General features: G+C 37.4%; 1 protein-coding gene across 1 annotated transcript in view; it reads right to left on the reverse strand.

The window, feature by feature from the left end:
• The window catches only part of LOC306844166 (laminin subunit alpha-2-like), a gene marked incomplete at both ends in the record, with an annotated part of 216,864 nt that extends 196,381 nt beyond the window's left edge, over positions 1-20,483 (reverse strand). The window contains 1 exon segment of the mRNA XM_079376117.1: positions 20,417-20,483. Coding sequence (XP_079232243.1) covers positions 20,417-20,483 — 67 coding nt within the window.
• Between the last annotated feature and the right edge of the window lie 308 nt (positions 20,484-20,791).

Here is a 20,791-nt window from a genome sequence, read left to right on the forward strand (position 1 = left end):
TCACGGCCGATACCGATCGTTCCCAGATACATCGGTGCATCCCTATTTTTTATTTATTTAGTCATTTAGCAGATGCTTTTATCCAAAGCGACTAACAAATGAGGACATAAGAAGCAATCAAAACCAACAAAAGAGCAACAACGTGCAAGTGCTATTACAAGTCTTGGTTAGCCTAACGCAGTACAGATAATTATTATTATTATTATTATTATTTATTAATTTTTTTAAATAAAAAGACATATAGAGAAAATAAAATTAGAATAGAGAGTGCTAGAGTTAGAGGATCAAGTAAAGATGGAGCAGATGAGTTTTTAGCCGTTTCTTGAAGATTTGGCTATTCGGATTGAGTTGGGCAGGTCATTCCACCAGATGGGAACAGTTCATGAAAAAGTCCGTGAAAGTGTTTTTGTGTGTCTTTGGGATGGTACAATAATGCGTCGTTCACTTGAAGAATGCAAGCTTATATATAAGTCTGAAGTAATGAATTTAGGTAAAGGGGTGCAGAGCCAGTGGTGGTTCTGTCGGCAAACATTAATGCCTTGAATTTAATGCGAGCAGCTATTGGTAGCCAGTGCAAATTGATGAACAGAGGCGTGACGTGCGTTCTTTTCGGCTCATTAAAGATTAATCTTGCAGCGGCCTATATCAACCAATATCTCACAAGAAACAGTGATGTTGTTCTGAATATCGGCCCAACAGATATTAAATGTTACACACCTTTGTAATTTACATACAGACACTTTCCCCTGAAAGAAGATGTTAATTTTCATTAAAAAATAACAATTATATTTTGTCAGACAGACTGACGTCTCATTTGTGATCAGTGTCCACTAGTATATTATGGCATCCAGCAGCAGGAACGTCCGCTAGTGACCAGCAGTTCAGTCACTCAAACCACTGACACTTAACCACCGATTATAAAATGTCTCACACAGTTATTCTAAAGAAATTATTTATTTTAATTGTCTTTCATCAGGATAACTTTCTCTTTCTAATTTTCTAAGACACTTTAACCATCCAATCAACACTATTTGCTTCTGTAGAAGACAGTCATGGTGAGTTGAGCTTTCCAGGATCTTAGAAAGCTAATAATAACAGCTGGACTTGAGCGAAGAACTTCAAATGCACTGTATTTCATTAAAAGAATGAGTAAACTGTCTGTAAAACAAACTAAATGAACACACATGGAATTCCAGCAAAACATTTCTTCAGCTATGTTCTGTACTTTGCATTATGTTACGAAATAAATGAATGCTCCTAGCCAGGTTATTCTGTGTGTGTGTGTGAGTCAGTGTGACTTCCACCTTTGTTTCTGTCATTCTGTACAAAACATCACTATGTTTCCATGGTGACAAAACACGGAACTGCACTTAAAGATGAACGACTTCCTTAACAGAGGATAATGACACTTGTAATTTGCAATTGGACGTGATTTTATTCCCCTTTTCCTTCCTTTCTTTTTTTTATTCATCACTTGTTTATTATTATGAAGCAGGCTTGCACTGGTTCTGTTGGCTTTGGACACACACACACACGCAGATCTCTGTATTTTGATTTCATTATGAGTGCAGGGTTTGCAGGACTGAGGCGCTTCAGTGTGTAATATGAGAGATTAACAGGACATAAGCAGAGATGAAATTACCATCAGAACATCCTGTTCCACTGCCGCCCCCGACTCCCAGCGCTGACTCTACACATATGTGTGTGTTACTTTAGTTTACTGGCTTTTGACTATCAGTGTGAAGTCTGGTCCTCTCTATGGCTTATTCCAAGAAATGCACTATTAGACAGGAAGGGACTGCCTCGTGTCCAACAAGAGATTCTGATACTCTTTACTTATAAAACTCTTTTACGCAGTTATATGGCCAATTATGTTTTACTATTTGCATTTAATATTGTTCTTCTTTCTGTCTGTGACCTGATCTCACCAGACCTGTGAGCATGTGAGTTGTAACACACCAGTTGAGCATCAGTGGTAGTGAGTACATAATGATCAAGTTTGTTGCAATATTTCTTAAAGGGGTCATCGGATGCCCATTTTACCCAAGTTGATATGATTCTTTAGGGTCTTAATGAAAAATTGATAACATACTTTGGTTAAAATTTCTCAATGGTAGTGTAAAAAACACCTTCTTTACCCTGTCAAAACCAGCTCTGTTTTCAGCACGCTGATCTAGTCCATGTTGCTTTAAATGCTAGTGAGCTCTGCTGACTCCGCCCATCTCTTCCGTGGAGTGAGGAGCAGACCATAGATATGTGTAGATTCCCTATTCGATTATGTTGACGCGTCAGCCATCTCGCATTCACCATAATAATCAATGAATATTCAAAGATATACAAGCGTTTAACTTGCTGTTGTAGATGCACATAGTCAATGTGCTCAAACATTCGCACACCGTTCCAAAAATGACGGGTGCCTTACGTATCGCGGCCCATAGAAACAGTCCATAATGAGGCATCTAGGTTTACATACCTATGGAGCTAAACTTCAGCTGCGAAACTGGCTAACTAGCACATTATTAGGAAAGGCGATTTGTAAAGATTCATAAAAACCTTTATACTCACTTCTTGTGTAGATGAAGCTGGATCACGAATGATTCAAGTGAACATAGATACATTTATGTAGAACGGGGATCGACGCATTCACTTCTAAACGAAAGTAAAGTTAATCCTCTGTGTCTTCAGCGGCTCAGATGTCAGGAGTAACTGAAGACTGCTATATTCATTATTACATCCAACAACTAAACACTTCAATCACTTAATCTGAGACTTTCTTGTCTTCCCCTGCACCGGAGTCAGACAGCTCTCAGATCTCTCAGGGCGGGGCTAAGGTAAGGTGGTCTTGTCAATCAACTATCGTGGGAGGGGCCTATACAGAACTACATCATTCTGACAGGAATCTCAGAACAGCCTGATTTGAGAGAGGATTTTAAAAATAGGGATTTAAAAAAAAAAAAACTGGGTGGATTTTTATCATTATAGAATGGATGTGTACACACACTTATAACTTTCTAAGCTATAACTGAAAACAGCCAGATTGACTTGGACTTTCTCTAGAAGGTTTTGAAGGGTGTGTACTACTTATAGTTTCTTGTTAATTTTAAACATTTCTTGACATTTTAAAAATCAAAGTCACTTTAAGGCAGGTCAGGTTCACTTGCTGGTATTGGTATCTTGATATTTTCTATATATGTAGCATGGGCATACATAGCCCTAAATAAAAATAAATAAATAAAATAAAATAAAAGACCAAAATCTCAAAACTGTTAGTTAGGATTAATAATATATGATGAGTTTATTTGCAAAAAATAGATAACGCTATAACTTTTTTTTTTTATTATGTTATCATGTTTTTATTGTGGTTTTTTTGTATTAGCTGTATTATTTTAGTTATTTTTTACCTAATCAAAATAACACAACTGCAGTTTGATTGAGATTAATTGGAATGCACAATGAAAAAACATATCTGTTTTTGCAAATGAACACTTAATTTATTATATTCATAATAATATTCATATATAATACGAAACATGCAGGAATTCCTTGATTTCTCCTATTCATGTCACACCAGTGGTCCATCTCCTCCGCTTTAAAATATCTCTGGGTACACTGTTTGGTTGCAACCAACAAGCAAAGGCATAATGAAACCAAATAAAAGCACAACAAAGTAGATGTTAAACTGGAATGTACAATTACAACTTATCATCACCACCATACTCAATTTTTACAGGCAATACTTGCTCCTCTTTTTAATATTTCAGCTGTATTTTCCTCTCTACTTCTCATCTCTGGACCCATCCTGATGAAAGTTTGATTCTGTGGAAGTAACCATATTTTGAAGGCAGCTCTGCGCTTTATCACAGTCAAGGTTGCATCTCCTGGCAAACACAAACATCAGTCATCACACAGAGCTGCCACACACAGACATCAATCTAGCCGGCCAACGGCCAGCGCTGAGAGAAACTTCATCACAGCCAAACACAGCAGCGCAGCACTTCACACAATCCTACACACAACACAGCTCTGTCTTTAAAGGGCCAAAGCAGTCTGGCAGCTCATTTGATTTGAATTTTATCATCAGCCATGACAGCATAAGTACATTTCTGCCTCTTTTCTACAAATGGGACACATCTGTGTCCCAATATGTTTATTTATTTATTTTATTTCAATTTTTTGGATGAAATAAAAGAACAAATCTAACGTTCTTGAGAAATAGATGTGCTAGATTAGTGTTTATCAAAGTGTAAGGCACATATCAGGAGAAGCACAGAGAATGAGGCGCATGAAATTTATGGATTAAATGATTACATATGAATGCATATTATATAATGGCAGTAAATTATTTGTAATTTCTCCCTAATTATATATTTTTCTCCTTTAATTATCCTTTCTAAATATCCTACTGTGTCATACCATTTAGCTTTAATTCACAAATGTCCTGTAAATAATTTTGTGAACCATGCTTCTGAAATCTCTCAAGCAGTTAGGCCATGTATGAAACAAATAATTATGCAAGTTACTAAACACTAGTTACTAAATCACCTTCAGTGATTGTTGAATCTGTAAGTATCATATAAGTCAAAAATATATTTCTGAACTGGAAGACTTTGGCCGTGTAATGTCATGAGAGAATCACTATGCTATTTGTTCTCTCAGCTGTTTTCATATTCATTAATGTTTGTTCATATAATGCAGGGATTCCCAAATGATTTTGTCAGCCAAGCCCCTTAAAATAAAATATTTACTTGATAATATTAATATTTCAATAATTTAACAACACATTCACATGTTTATAGTACTCTGATGTCATCATTTAGACCTTTTCTCCGTTTTTTAAACATTTTTTCGAGTGGAATTATTGGTCTCTGTACCAAAGTTTTTTAGTTGTATGTTTGTTTTTATTATATTTTTCTTCATCTTAATGAATACTGCTCTCTATTGTGCTCATGGACTATGTGAATCATGGCTGACTGTGAATAGAGAGCATACACTGACATCTGTAACTGAAAACTTCTTCTTTGGTTTGATCAGGGCTGAATTAATCAAGTGAGCAATTGAGAAAGTGCCCAGGGACATCACGTCCATGAAGGCGCATTAAACACACACACACACACACACACACACACACACACACACATCCAAAATAAACTGCTCATTTAATATTTAGTTTGACCTCCTGTGGTGGACGATAAACGGTTTCTGAAGATAAAGCAGCCCTTTCACTGACCGTCTGTTGAAAAGCAAAACAAGTTTCAAGCCTTTTGTACTCTGTTTTCACGGAAAGTGCATCCTAGCAGTCTTAACATGAAACATACACCATAAATGATAAAGAAACCACTGGTCTCCACTGGGCATGTTATCTCACAGGAATATATATCTATATTTTTTTTAATGTGCCATAATGTGATGGGTTTATGATATGACTGGAGAAGGAAGCAGACCTAACAACTCCCCCTGGGGCTCCTGAAACCGTTCCTACTCCCATAAACAGGAAACCGCGCAGATTAGAATTGCAGTCTGGGTAGCAAACACACACAAATAAAGGGCACAAACTGTCTAGACATGTTTTTTTTTTTGTTTTTTTTAACATGGGGTTCAGGACAATCAGGTCAAGAATTTCTGCAAGTGAAGCAATACGTGCATATAACACACATGCAGCTGTGGACACGCACACACACACACGCACACACACACACACACACACACAGAGTCAAATGAATGAACAACAGATGCAATTTGCCTTTGCCGTGGAGCAATACCCCTTTGTTTATACCTCATTAGAGGATCTTCAAGCATTGTACATCTACATGACTCCATGTAATAATTTCCTTCAACAGCTCACAATGAAGTCACTTCAGCGAGAGGTCATTTCATTGCCTATAACTCCATTTCCATACTGCTGGTGACTAGGGTGGCCATCTGTACAGTTTTTCATCAGACAGTCTGGTTTTGAACTGTGATTAATCGTGATTAATCACAGTTCATTACTGTGATTAACGCGATTATATTTTTTAATCGATTGACAGCACTAATATATATATATATAAACATGGTTCCTTATGTATACATTAGCTTATCACTGGAGTAATACCCAGAAATGGACACGTTTGTACCTTTATTACCACTCTTAAATGCTCAAGATGTGGTCCTGCCAGTAACAGGCCTGACAAACAGGGTTGAATATATCACTATGACATGGCTCTAAACCCCACAGCTGATAGAGATCGGCAAATGCACTCTGTTTGCTCAGACCTAATCAAAATTACACAGGGTCAAGCTCGGTGTGATGTGTCAGAAACTACAGCTATGTGATAAAATGCTCCCATTTCACCACCATACAGCAAACAAACAGCAGAGCTCTCCAAGAGTCTATCAGCAGCTCCACAGAGCTACATGAAGGCACTTAGATTTCAATGAGAACATATGGCTCAGCTGTGACATATGGAGAAAAATGTAGACGCTTTATGATATTTAATACCACAGTAAAGAGTTTTGTTGATGCATAATAAATGTTTATTTAAAGGAACATTTCTAGGTATTTACAACTTAATATCAATGGACAGCATCTGTCACTATTTTGTTTCTCAGTTTGTAAAGAACAGAGGAAATGTGTTTGGAGTAATGCAGTTATAATTAAAGTAGGAAAAGGCCAGGAGGGTTTAAAAGCAGAAATATGCTTCTTGTATTTTTGTTCAAGCTTTTATATAATAGGCCTACAACCCAGTCTCTCTCTGAATGTGTCAAAAACTGAATCATGGTCACTAAGAATGTTATTGCTTGCCAACAATGCACGGACATAATTGGGAATTTTATCATCGTGAAATTATATATTTTGGTATAATTTTCTCATTATATTTTTTAGGTATGATTTTTATTTAGAACAGGAAAATGCAAAAACAAATGACAGCACACTGCTCAGTGAATCCCTGCTCTGATATAAATCAGCTCGTACTGTGAGTTTTCATCTGAGCTTTCCACAGGTGCTAATGGCAGTAAATTAGGAGTGTGTGTGTGTGTGTTTTGTGATGGTGTGTAAGTGTGTGATGACAGCCGCTAGCAGCACCCTCGCTGAGATTTACCGCAACTAACCTGTGTCTTTGTCATTAGAGATTGTGAGCAGCATCTGATTATGAGAAACAAAGCATAGATGATCTGAGACAGTCAGTGTCATTAATCAGTTTCAAAGCTGTATGCTTAACACTTCCTGGTTTAAATTTCTTTAAACCAGAGTTTCTAGTTTTGCTGTTGTTACTAGTCCTTTAGAAAGTTATTTTACTCAGCAGCTAACTCCATTACTCCAAATGCTGGGACTGTCCTCTCGGGTCAAACTGTGGTTCAGTGGTTTCCTGAAGGGCAAATGCTAAAGACAATTTCAGTAATTCTTCCAGGAAGAAAACAAACAAGACCCCATGAAATGTAATTTTCTTTCCTGTGTTATTAACGGGTCTAATAAACTGGGAGAGAGCAATCCTTTCGCATTTCCATTTATTTTAATAACACTCAGTTATGGCTTGATTTATTTAGATCACCTGAGCAGTAAAGTTCATGTGATGGATCACCTGACTCAGAGAGGGAAAAATACAGGTCTACATCAGTCTGAGTCCTGTGAAAAATCAGACATCTATAACATAACGGTTGCAGGTGGTGTGCATAATTCAGCCAGTGAGGTTTCTAAAGGTAGACGTGCTTATAGTTTCCTCGTATTGCTGTCTGGCCAACACAAACACATTCCTGCAAGCTTGACTAGAGTTGGGGTTGATTGAGCAAATGATGGGCAGTGTTTTAAAATCTTGTACGACTTCCTCTGCTGAGGGACCGTTTTAGCTTTAGGATCTGTATTCTCTCTGGACGCATTAACTCACACAGGAAGGAGCGGGCTTCGGATATGACATAAAAAGAAAATATGGAAACTATAAAAGTGTAAGCCTCGGAACAGTTTCCAAACCTTTTATGCACCGTGCTGAGCTTGGCACACATGCAACTTTAAAGGGAGATTTCAAAATGTCTTTAAAGGACTAGTATGCATACTCAGTGTTTAATGAGACTGGGAGTTCTTTAGAGTTAACAAGAAACCAAATCTGCTTACATAACAACTCTACAGAAACAATTAGTGTATCTGTGCATGTAGACTCACACATGACATCGCAATGGCTTTCTTTTTGCTCTAATACATAAACACGGAGAGCAACAAATTAATTGTGTGAGCAGTTAATACTTTATTTATATTACATTAAACTGCCAAATGAATCATGGGAAATATAGTACAGAAAGTCTATACAAAATAATTGTACAGTTAAGATTCAGATGTGAAACTGAATTACTGTTTGCGATCTGGGATCTTAGTCTGGAGATTTTTGCACTCACAATTACTACATGCCTGCTCATCTTGAATACAGTCATGCGAACGTGAGATGAAGGTCAAAAGTATTGGTCTCAAGAGTGCTTGATTAAACTGACCATTAAGCATATGAAACAGTCCTTCTTGGAATGTCTCCTGCTTAACGTTTAGTAATGTTTTATACTCTAAGGACAATAGAGAGAGGAAGCACGATGGTACAAGTATTGGATCAGACTCTATAAACAGACTTTCCTTTCATCCGTTTCCTTTTTTCTTTTTGGCTCTTTAGACGAGCCAAACACATATCAGCCTATAAAGCACTTCCATAAAAGAAGGCCTGACAATTATGGCAGGATGTTGAGCGGTGAATTGATTAACATCAAACGCTGCATTTTAAAAGGAATGAGTCCACTGTTTAAAATGCTGGAGAGTGGATTACGGCTCTTTCATGGTAGGACTTCAACGCACCTCTCCTGCAGCCCTTTGACCTCCATATGGAGAGTGTTGCATGTAGATATCATCACAGAGGAGCCATTTTACTACGGAAGTCTCTATGTTTTTTCGTGACTCGGGTTCAGTCGTGTAACAGCCTCATAATGACACCTAACTAGTCCAGTAATCGTTTTCTGTGCTTTTAAAGGTCAAGGGCAAATGAGTCACAATTGCTGGAACAATGAGCATCATGTTACAGCGCTTGACCTGAGAGAAACACAGTAACCCTGTAGCTTGGTGCTTCATTGAATAAGGGACCATCGACAGCATGTGAAACAGCCTCAGAGCTGTTAGACTGTGGTTTGCCAAGGAGTCTGTTCTCTCAGAGCCACTCGTTTCTTAATGGGGTCCATATGAAACAGTGGGACATGTTTTGGGGGAAGTTAGAGGATCTACCCTTGCTTTCTGGGTGCAGATCTTCTCCCTGCAGACACACGCAGTCTCTAATACAGAGAAAAGCTACAATTGTCAACCTTATCGTCATTTAATTCCAAACCTCCATGGTGCACAAAGATTTCACTACACTCTTCTGTATATATTAAAAAAAGAAAGAAAAAAAAAGAAGTGACGTGTGGTCAAGTATGTGACCCATATTAAGAATTTGTGCTCTGCATTTAACCCATCCAAGTGCATCCGGAGCAATGGGCAGCCAATGGGTTAAAAGTCCAACTCTCTATCAATTAGGCCACGACTGCCTTATTATATTAGTCTTCTGAAGCTGTATGATGATGCTTTGCATGGAGCAAAGATTAAATGTAAGCCTCAATCTCAAATAACATTCTCCATCCAGATATTCAAAATAGCATCCAACCTGGTGCTGGTGAAGATTTCAGAGCGAACAGAGAATAACAGCCAGTTCCGGCTATCATATTACTTATAGTGTTGTCACCATGAACTATCAATGTACGAGAAAGAGTTATGCAAAGACTCAAAATGTCTTCTTTTGTGCTCCACAGATGGAAAGAAAAAAAAATAACATTAGGGTTTGGAATGACATGAAGGTGAAGAAATGGTGACAGGATCTTCATTTTTTTGGTTGAATGATCCCTTTAAAACAAATGGAGTTGTGTCTCCAGGCTACATCCTACCATGAAAATTGACAGAAATTAATTTTTTTGGAGAGTTCTTTTTGCAGAACTCAAACAACAAAGCGGTTTCCACTACTTCCACATAGAGACACATGTTTTTTTAAGGCTCCTGGCCCATACATTCGGTTCTCTGGTCCTCTTTGATCTAGCGGTTGAGTTGTGCTGCTTTTACAGGATTGGTGGTAGAAGCGTGTTTGGATTTTGGCTGAGAACCTAAAGGTAGGGGGTCTTTTGAACCGAAGACTTTCTGAGACCAGAGCTGTGCCCTCGAGAAAGCCCATGCTGATCCAGCATGATTGTGTCTTTGATGAATGTAACATTAGTTGTTCTTAGTGAAATGTGTGGTATTTTGTTCATTGTATGCCAGATGTTCAGAAACACTCTATACTATTTCATGAAGGCTTCTCAGGACCATCATTCAAATGAGCAGCTACCGCAGCCATGTCGAGTGGAAAATGGGAGAGACATGCTTTTTGAGGTGTTAAATAATGGTGCAACAAAAATCACACTGTGTGATTGATTTAAATGTGTTTGAAAGTGAAACTCTTACAAATGCATATGCAATAAAAATTAGCCGCAAAAATAACTGTATCCATGTCCTTTCATCACTAATTTTCACTGCGTGTCTTTATTAAATCTTGACAGCATATTTTTTTAACACCAAAAAAGTGTTTTGCGCTGATACAAGCTGTTAGTAAATCTGGCCTTTTGCATAGACTGCTATTATTTTATCTGCTACTTTGTTAAATCGCATTATTTTCTTCATCCAGAACATACACCAAAAATAAACTGAAAAACGATGATTGTGACAACACTTATATGAGCTCATTAACATACTGTATGACCATCCACATTTACATTACTTGTCAAAAGTTAGAAAATATTATAATTTTTAATGAAGTCTCTTCTGCTCACCAAAAATATATATTTTTTTGAAGGATCGTGTGACACTGAAGACTGAAGTAATGATGCTGAAAATTCATCTTTGATCACAGCAATAGACTACATTTTAAAATATGTTCACATAGAAAACAGCTATTTTCATTTAAAATGATATTTCACAATATTCATTGTATTTTTGATCAAATAAATGCAGCCTTGGTGAGCAGAAGAGACTTTTAAACATGAAAAATCATAAATTTTCCTACATTTTCACAAGCACTGTACATATCAACACCTCATCAATATTCAGCAACACATCATATTGTATTTCATTTCACATGGGTTATGCAATCATAAACTAAAAGATGAAATAAAACTGCACAGGTGTGTGTATGTTTGCTTGAGCTTGAGGATGTGTTACAGAAACTCGTTCTTACCGAGAAAGACACAAAGCCAACTACACACGATTCTATATTCACAGCATCATAACAGGCTTTGGGCCGGTGTACAGTAGTTGTGTGTATCTCCCAGCATACACACACACTCCCACACTTTCACAGCATATAATAGGCCCTTGTGAGAACAGCAGAACTGTGCACATCTCAGACAGACTGTTCTTGTCAAGCTGCCCACCTCCTCCGGACAGGTACACAAAGACACAAGAAGATGACACTGAACATTGTTGTGTCTTTGGATGAAAGACCACTCAACAAGTGAGTCACAATTTGACATTCAAACATACCGACACAACTAGTCAGAGGACTGGACACATCGACTCAATCGGTCTTCTGACTATCTTCCACATGTGGACCCTGGACCACAAAACCAGTCTTAAGTCGCTGGGGTATATTTGTAGCAATAGCCAACAATACATTGTATGGGTCAAAATGATCAATTTTTCTTTTATGCCAAAAATCATTAGGATATTAAGTAAAGATCATGTTCCATGAAGATATTTTGTAAATTTCCTACTGAAAATATATCTAAACTTAATTTCTGATTAGTAATATGCATTGCTAAGAACTTCATTTGAACAACTTTAAAGGTGATTTTCTCAATATTTAGATTTTTTTGCACCCTCAGATTCCAGATTTTCAAATAGTTGTATCTCAGACAAATATTGTCCTATCATAACAAACCATACATCAATGGAAAACTCACTCGGTCTTTTGACCATCTTCCACATGTTAGAAATAGTTGACTTTATTATTAGGAGTAATATGCTGTGAGACACAATCAGTAAACAGCAAATCGAAGGTTTAAACTCTCTTTTTTCAACATGCTCTGAACCCTCACATTGTGTTCTGGTTATTTTGACCCATTTCCCCAAAGTCCTTATATATATATATATATATATATATATATATATATATATCATCATCATCTTTTATTGTTTTATTTCAGTTTTTGTATTTCTTTTTGGAACTGATTGGTCATACGCCTCTTTTATCTGAGCTTGTAAACCTCAGTTGTTTGTGTAAACATTGCCAATATTATTCACAAAGTTGTTGTTGTTGTTGTTTTTTTCACTCAAAAACTGAGGTGCATGAACTCGAATCAATGAGGCATATGATCAATCAGTTCCAAAAAGAAACACAAAACTCTGTGCTAATTATTAGAAGACAAGACAAAAAGACTGAATCCAATATTTGGCCATAACATAGCACAATGAGAGATTTACAAGCAATGTTTTGTAGGTTGGTCATGAAGAAAAGGATTTTCAACACAGAGCAAGGGTTAAAGTAAGGCTAATAAAGTCCTCGGAGAAACAGCAGAAATGGGCACTTTCTCATGAATGTCTTGTTCAAAATATAGGTGCACATTTTTTACAGAAATCATTTATTGTTGGACATTTTTCCACAATGGTTCCACCGCTGGCGGTGCAGCAAAAACGTGAACGAGCCACCAGATGCTTGTGTGTCGTTGATACATTTTTATTTCCCATGAATCAAGCAGGTAATTCAAGCCTTTGGAAGTGCTGACTGGCCGGACAGGAGTGTGTAAAGGAGGGCTGCTGGGTAATAGACCCCTGACGGCCTGGCTAACCTCATGCTGAAACACACGGCAAAGCAGCGCTGAAGAGTCATACGTCTGGCCAGCCAATGCAATATTCATTTTTACAGTGTTTTTCTGTGCAATATCTTCCAACTTAAAATGACTAAATGTTAAGGTTAAGGTAAAGTCTTTCAGTAAAGCGTTAAGAAAACCATTCCATCATTTAATAGGCTATTATGTGTTTCAAATCAATGTTTCATGTGTGATATTCATTTGCAAAGACCTGGACTGTATAACACACAAAAAATACCTCATTTAAGGATGAATATTGGCTAGGTCAGTGCTGAAAACATTTACAGCTGCAGAATGAACAGCAGAGCAGAGAAAAGCAGGAACCCAGGACATTAAAGCCCACAGCTGTCCTCAACAATAACATGATTCATTTAGCACAACACAAAGCTCAAAGTCACTGACAGCAGCACAAACGCTCACGGATCACAATTCTCCATGAAGACTCCAGAACATTGATATTCCATCCTGGTCTGCAGAGCAACTATAGATGCAGGTCTTTGCCCAAAAGCCATCCCGAACAACAAGAAGATCATCATATGATGAAATACCGCATTCATGTTTTACAAGAGAAGCCATAGCAAATGCAGCCAATGTCACAGAGACCTTCAGCCCAACAGCAAGGTTAAGTAACTAGGCTTCCTGAAAAGCATAAAAGTGGCCGTCATAATTGTGATTATGCGTCAGAAGAATGAGATGTAAAGAAAAAAAAAGTCTATTACTGCATGTCCTTTCTAAAGAATACCGAGTCTTTCTGAAACACTGACATTGAATATGTTGCTAAACTAGCAGCATATTTTAACTGTATGAAAATATTTTCTGTCATTACTCATTGCTCTTGAATGAAATATTTCTATAATACTGTTATAAATAATTTATAATACGGTTATAAATAACACAAATGTTCAGTGTTTGAGTGTTTGGAAGAGATTAAATATTTTATTCAGCAAAGTCACATTAAATTTCTATTTTAAATCAATTCTGTTCTATTCATCTGTGAATCCTGAAGAACAAAATGCGTCATGTTTTCCACAAAAATATTAAGCAGCACAACTGAACATCGCTAATAATCAGAAATGTTTGTTGATCAGTAAATCAGTATATTAGAAGGATTTCTGAAGATCATGTGACACTGAAGACTGGAGTTATGATGCTGGAAATTTTGAGAATAAATTACATTTTAACAGGTATTCAGTGACAGAAAACAGTTACTTTAAATTGTAATAATATTCCACACTATTACTGTTTCTACTGTATTTCTGATTAAATAAATGGAGCCTTGGAGAGCAGAAGAGACTTCATTCAAAAACATGACAAAAATCTTACAGACTTCATTTTTTTATTATTATTAAAAACGTTCCTATATATAAACTATATGAGCTTGTCAACAAAGGTAGATTAAATACAGGGCCAAAAAGGCTTGGGGACTCTGGTGGTCAGTCAGTTTCAACTCAGTATTCCACAACTACAAATTCAGTGTAATTTCTCGTTATTTAAACATCTTGCGAGACACACAAGAAGGGGCCTCTGAAGACACCCTGGGCCCCAACAGGATCCTGCCCTGAATGTCATAATCTTGGCACACCCAGATTTTGCTATAGTTTGAAAGCGCCTCTGCATCTGAAGTGTATCTACAGTCCAAAAGCGCTGATTCTATTAGGTTTGAAACAGAGTGCTGATGTGCACCGACTGTGTATTTTATTCTGAAGTCGAGGTTTGGTTTCCTAGTCACATGTCTCTCAGACCACTTCCTGTCAACGGCCCTTGAAATGTCAAACTTAAAAAATGCATGGACCAATCAAAACATTGGCTTTAAGCACCACGCGTCACATGACATTTCCACTGCAGTAGATCACCTCTGATAAATGGTGTGGTGCGCTACGAGAAAACCATGCGAGCAGACAGCATTCATATTTCATACCTCCGCGCCTCTTAACATTTGCTTTGTCGTAGATCTCAGACTTGGCGCGCCCACATTACATTTGTAATGCGTGGCAAAATACATAAGCCAAATATAATAAGCATTTTCTCTCCTCAGCTAACAGCGTGACTGCTGTCTCATATATCTTGTGAAGCATTATGAATTCAATCACATTTTCTGAAAAATGAAATTGAGAGTAATAACACTCTTAGCTGCGCTCTGACTTTCACACACACACACACACACACACACACACAAACTGTGTCAGAGCTGGGAAAGGGGTTTATTGAGCTGGACGAACACACTGCTGACTGACACCACCTGCATTATGATCACACACACACAAGCATCACACATGTGCTTAACATCTTCATCATTCTCCTCCAGCAGTGAGATTAATTGAAGGAGGCGTTTGCACAGAAAGATGTTTCACCCGACAAAATGATGCCTCCTCTTTCAGAAGAGATCTCAACAAGGTCTCAAACGCAGCTCAGATTTGCCAAAACACAGAGGTCTTCAATTAGAAAATCGATTTAAAATCTCAATATGAACGTTTCTCAATAAATTATCTGAGCTGCTATCCACATTACCTTTAATTGTTTTTATTATTTAATTAAAATTGTATGTTATTACTTGTGTTCTGGAAGTATTACAATGACTAGTCAACACATCCATAGAAAAACATATTTAACACTCATTGTAGCTGTGACAATGATAAAATGTGTAAGAATCACTAAAGCCAAACTTTAATTGGAAGAAAGTACAGTGTGCCAGCTCAATTTAGATCAATTAACAGATCTGAAGCAACATACATCTATTCCCTTGTGAAAAAGAAGTGTGCTTAATTTGAATGAATGTGCACTTGTTGTGTACTTCAAAAAAACTATAATAAAACTGGAAAACTATTTAAAAACTGGAAAATAACATATTAATTAAATTTAATTTAAATGCACTAAGAAGCAGCTTCATTAAATGTGAAATTGCACATTGTTCAAAATAAATAAAAGTGTATAATTACATATAAAGTTACTATAAATTCTAACTATAAAGCATTTTCATTTAATTGCAGTTTATATGAACTTTAACATGTTCTTTTTTAAATTATGCTAAACTGTACTTCTTAACAACGCTTATGAACAGTTTGAATGAAATGCAATTTTGTTGCACAAGCTTGACGGGTATTTGAAGAGAGCATGGATTAGAGAGCTTCATGTTAATATTGTCCCAGTCACAGACATCATATTGTTGCTTTAATGTGAGGATCAGATCAGAACTGTATCAGCAGTCCAACCTGATTCCCACTGGCTCCTGTTAGTCCGGACCAGAGCGCACACAGATGTCAGTAAAGGATCTGGAGTCACTGGCCACGTGTGCTGAACTGCTGCTGTAAACACCACAGAGGGAGTGAGGGTCAGCACACAGATGGACAGATACAGAGGAGAGAGAAAGAAACCGGATCCATCATCAAAGATTGAGTGGTGAAGAGAGAGGGAGAGACACACAGAGAAGCGTAAGCAACAGAGCGGAGCATCAAAAGATGAAAAGAGTGACTTCCTAGAGAGTTCAACGAGCCACCTATGAAAACATTCATGGAGCGTGTGTGTGTGTGTCAGGAGATTTCATTTTTCCCCACATGATTCTAATATAGGTCAAAGGTCAGAACCCTTTGCTTCATTCTGTGATTCTGCTTACAAGTCCACACTACATTCATACTGTAAAAATAATTCACTGCTTTCCTCACTGAAGAGTGCTTTAATAACCCTAGCAAATGTGCATTCTGAAAGGAATAATTCATCAAAATATGAACACTCTGAAATAACGTTGTCATTTTCTTTCTTCTGTGGAACGCAAAACGAGACATTCAGAAGAATCCTCTTGCTGCTCTTTCTGAGTCAAGGACAATACGTTTGGACAGATGCTTTAACGCTCTGTAAAGGTCAAATAAAAGTGGGCCGTATGCTCTACAGATGCACTACATTCCAAGTTTCTGAAGACACATGAAGAACAGAGGAAAGAAAGTCCTACAGGTTTGCAATGACATGAGGGTGAGTAGATGAAGACAGAACAATACTTTATAAACTATTCTATTAAAACTGCGTAAAAGGTTTTTACAGTCTGTCATAGAAGAAGCTTTTTATTCTCTTGCTCTGTAGGAAAACCATTTATGTTCTTGTGCCTCAAAGATCCCAGGAATCAAATACTGGTTTGAACAACATACAATGACATTAAAACTGCAGTCCATAGGTTTTGCCTCTTTGTCGCCATCTCTGTTTGAAAACCTGGAATTGCAGTCACTTGCGGAATTATCTTCCATCTGTTGGGTTGTACTCCGGCACGGCTACGCCGCGGATGAATCTAATGTTTTGAGGTGAATGTGTGACAATCAGTCACCGCACTGGTGTGGATGTTTACTGTACTTTGCAATCACAGATTCTAGCCTGCATCTTGGAATATATGACCCAAATAAGAATTTTCACCATATATTGCCATCTGAACAAGTAACAAGTCTGCCATGTTTGTTCTGGTCAACTGAGGGAAAAAAGCATTACAATAAATCACGCTACCAATGGTGATTAAATCTAACGATCAGTTAGCTCACATCACATCAAACCATGTAAATTATTATTATTATTGTTATTTATTCTCAAATTATTAATGTTAATAACATCAGCATTGTGTGAATATGAGTATAGTGTGTATTAACGTGTAGATTTCAATTTCTGTACCGTCTAATCTAATTGTCATGCCATTCGAATTTCATAGTAAGAAATTATTTTAACCCAAAAAGCAAATTATACTCCCTTTTCTTTAAAATACAAATCTTGTGTAATCTCAGGCTATCTGTAATCAGAAGCACATTTAAAACTGGAATATAATTTAATTTCATTCACGTGTTTCACGAACACGTAATTCTTTCTGGATTACAATCCGCCATCAAAATGATAAATTTAATAATTCCAGCTGCTTTGAGAAAAGGCTATAAACGATCCTCCACCTGCAGGATCCTCACGATCCTCATTAGAGTAAAATATGGAGCACTGCACCTCAACGCCTTCAACAGAACAATGCAGAAAATATCAAACTAAATTAATCTCCCTGCTCTCTTGCTCACTCTCTCTATGTCGTTATACTCAAACCATTTCCTGCTCAAACATAAATAAGCCTAGAGGCCATTCTTGTTGCGTGCAAGCAAATCAACGTCAAGCAATCGGTAAAACATTGAAAACAATCCATCAGAGCGTACTTTTTGCATCTGTTCATCAGCGGTGACCAGGATAAAGTCAGACCTGATCAGACTGGGCTATTCATTCCCGGCATTGTGGAATTACCTATTGATTTTCCTTCTCAAGCATTCTGAAATCAGTTTTTTTTCTGACAGAGGTATTACAGAGACAAAGCCGGAACGTGCATAATGGTCACAAAGATGCTTTTCTCTTTCTAGCTCTATCTACATTACCATTCAAAAGTTTGGGGTTTAAAGAAATGAATGCTTTTATTCGGCAAGGACGCATTCAATTTATCAAAGGTGACATTTATAGACATTTATAATAGACATTTATAATGATGCAAAAGATTTCTATTTCAAATGCTGTTCTTTAGAACTTTATACTCATTAAAGAATCTTGAAAAAATAATGTATCACACTTTCCACATAAATATTTAGCAGCACAACTGTTTTCAACATTGATAATGATCAGAAATGTTTGTTGAGCAGCACATCAGCATATTAGAATGATTTCTGAAGGATCATGTGACTGGAGACTGGAGTAATGGTGCTGAAAATTCAGCTTTGCATCAGGAATAAATTACATTTTAACATATCTACATGAGACGTGCTTCTTTAAACGGTAAATAAATTTGACTTTGTGACTGTACAACCCACATGCATCTGTGAGCCACTAACCAGCATCACATCTAGAGCTCAGTGTCACATTAACCGAGTATTGATTTTGATAAGAGGAAAAGCCTCATGACGGATCACACATGTAAGCATATTCTGTCTGCTGCTTTCACACACTTTCTCTGGGGATTTCTGTGGATGTTGGATTTTTGTGAGACTACAGAGCTCTCTGACAGCACATCAAACTGCTCATGTTATGCAGAAACCCTCTGAAAAGGCCAGCTTAGGCCAGCCTGAATTCCCATGCAGGTCCAGTGCTGTTTAGTGCAGCAAAGCAGATTACCAGGAAAGTCTTATAGTTGAAGTTATAAAGGCTGGTTTCCTCAGCACATGCATGTTTTTGTTATAGCTAATATAGTCAAATTAACCCCTGTAAAACTACACTAATCTGGAGGCAGCGAGCAGGTCACATATTTCCACAGAGTCCTGCTCCAGCCGAGAAACAACCATTGATCTGTAGGAAAAAAACATAGTGCTGGTCTTTTCAGCATGGATGGAGCATCACATCCATTTCTAAACATTTCTGAACTCTTTCTGTCTCATAAATCAGTGCATCCAGAGAATACTGACTCTGCATTAAAAGTCCACTACTCCTGGTCTACTAAATCAGGTATAGAAACTATTCCTAGTTTCTAAAAATACTCCCAAAATTCGGTTTTAGCTGCCACTAACACACAGACACACACACAGAGTCCCCAGTGTGTGTTTGAACATAGAGAGCAGCTGGGTTAATCTTCTCTGCTTCTTTAAACGCTAAAGAAATGTCATTGACACAAGCAGCTCTGGAAGATTCTAACATTTCAGAGGCTGCAGAAATGAAACAATATGGGTCTTAACAAAGCATTTAAGGCAGCGTGATATTAAAAGGCCATTCCATGGTCCCTGCATTGATGCTCACAAATTGATTTCATTCAAGGGTTCTCAGTGAAGAAAGCTTTGATTACTTGTGTTAAAAAGCTGAAAGTAGACCACTGCTCATGTGTCAGAATAGAGCGGATAGAGAGCGTGAGAACTTTCATCAACATACTGACCATTATTTTCCCTGAAGGATCTTGCATCTTCTGCAGAACAAATTGTTTATATAAACAATGAAATATATATATATATATATATTTAAGAGAAACAGTACAAATTCTGGTAGTTTCACTGATTGTAGTCACACATGATGATGAAAGTAGATTACAAAAGTGATGATAAAAATTAAAATAAATAACATGACGTGTACCTTCAATGTAAGATCAGTGCAAATGACTAATGGTTTCATTGCACCACAGAACATTATTCACTGTCAATATTCTTTTGACTTGTGCTGAGACTAAAATGTCACCATGATTTTTTTTCTATAACAGAGTTGAAAAACTGAACCAATATAAGGTTAAATATAATGAAATACTGATAAAGTTTGTAAGAGAAACCCATTTGAGCCAAATGCTCAAAATAATAGGGTTGAGCAGAAAGTGCAGAGACAAAGATGTTTATAATGTAATGGTGATAAATGGGGACATGCAAGTGGTTTCAATAAAAAACAAAGATTTTTAAAAAAGTCAGAAAGTCACAAAACATTTATAGCATCGTTTGAATTCTGTCAGTCGTCCGTAATACAAAGCCAGCTATTTCACAAGGAAACAAAAATTACATGCAGCTTATATTTCAGGCGAGTAAATCGCCACATGAATACGGAGAGTGCGTAATGCGCGCTCACTCACACACACACACACACACACACTCACCTCTCTGCTGAGCTCCACAACATCGCCACAGCAGCCCGAGGAGCGCGACAAAACACAGTCCGTTCATGTCCTGATCTGCCTCTTCTTCATGCGCGCTCAGTCGATCAGCAGACGCAGTCCAGGAGCCTCCAGAAACTCCACGAGTGACTTTGGGAAGTTTTGGGCGCTCCTCTGGCACAGCCCTCCTGTCCCAGGCGCTTTGAGGAGGGGGCGTCCCGAGATCACATTCCTCTGCATTTCCTCTGCTGGAAAACTTTCAAGCAGAAAAAGTGTAAAATACTGAAACGTTCTCTAATTTTTTTTTACAAAAGTTCCAAATAACGTCTATAAAACATCATATAAAATACACAGGAAATGTTACATTTTGTTGAAAAA

The sequence above is a fragment of the Barbus barbus genome (assembly GCF_936440315.1).
Source record: "Barbus barbus genome assembly, chromosome: 24".
NCBI lineage: Eukaryota > Metazoa > Chordata > Actinopteri > Cypriniformes > Cyprinidae > Barbus > Barbus barbus.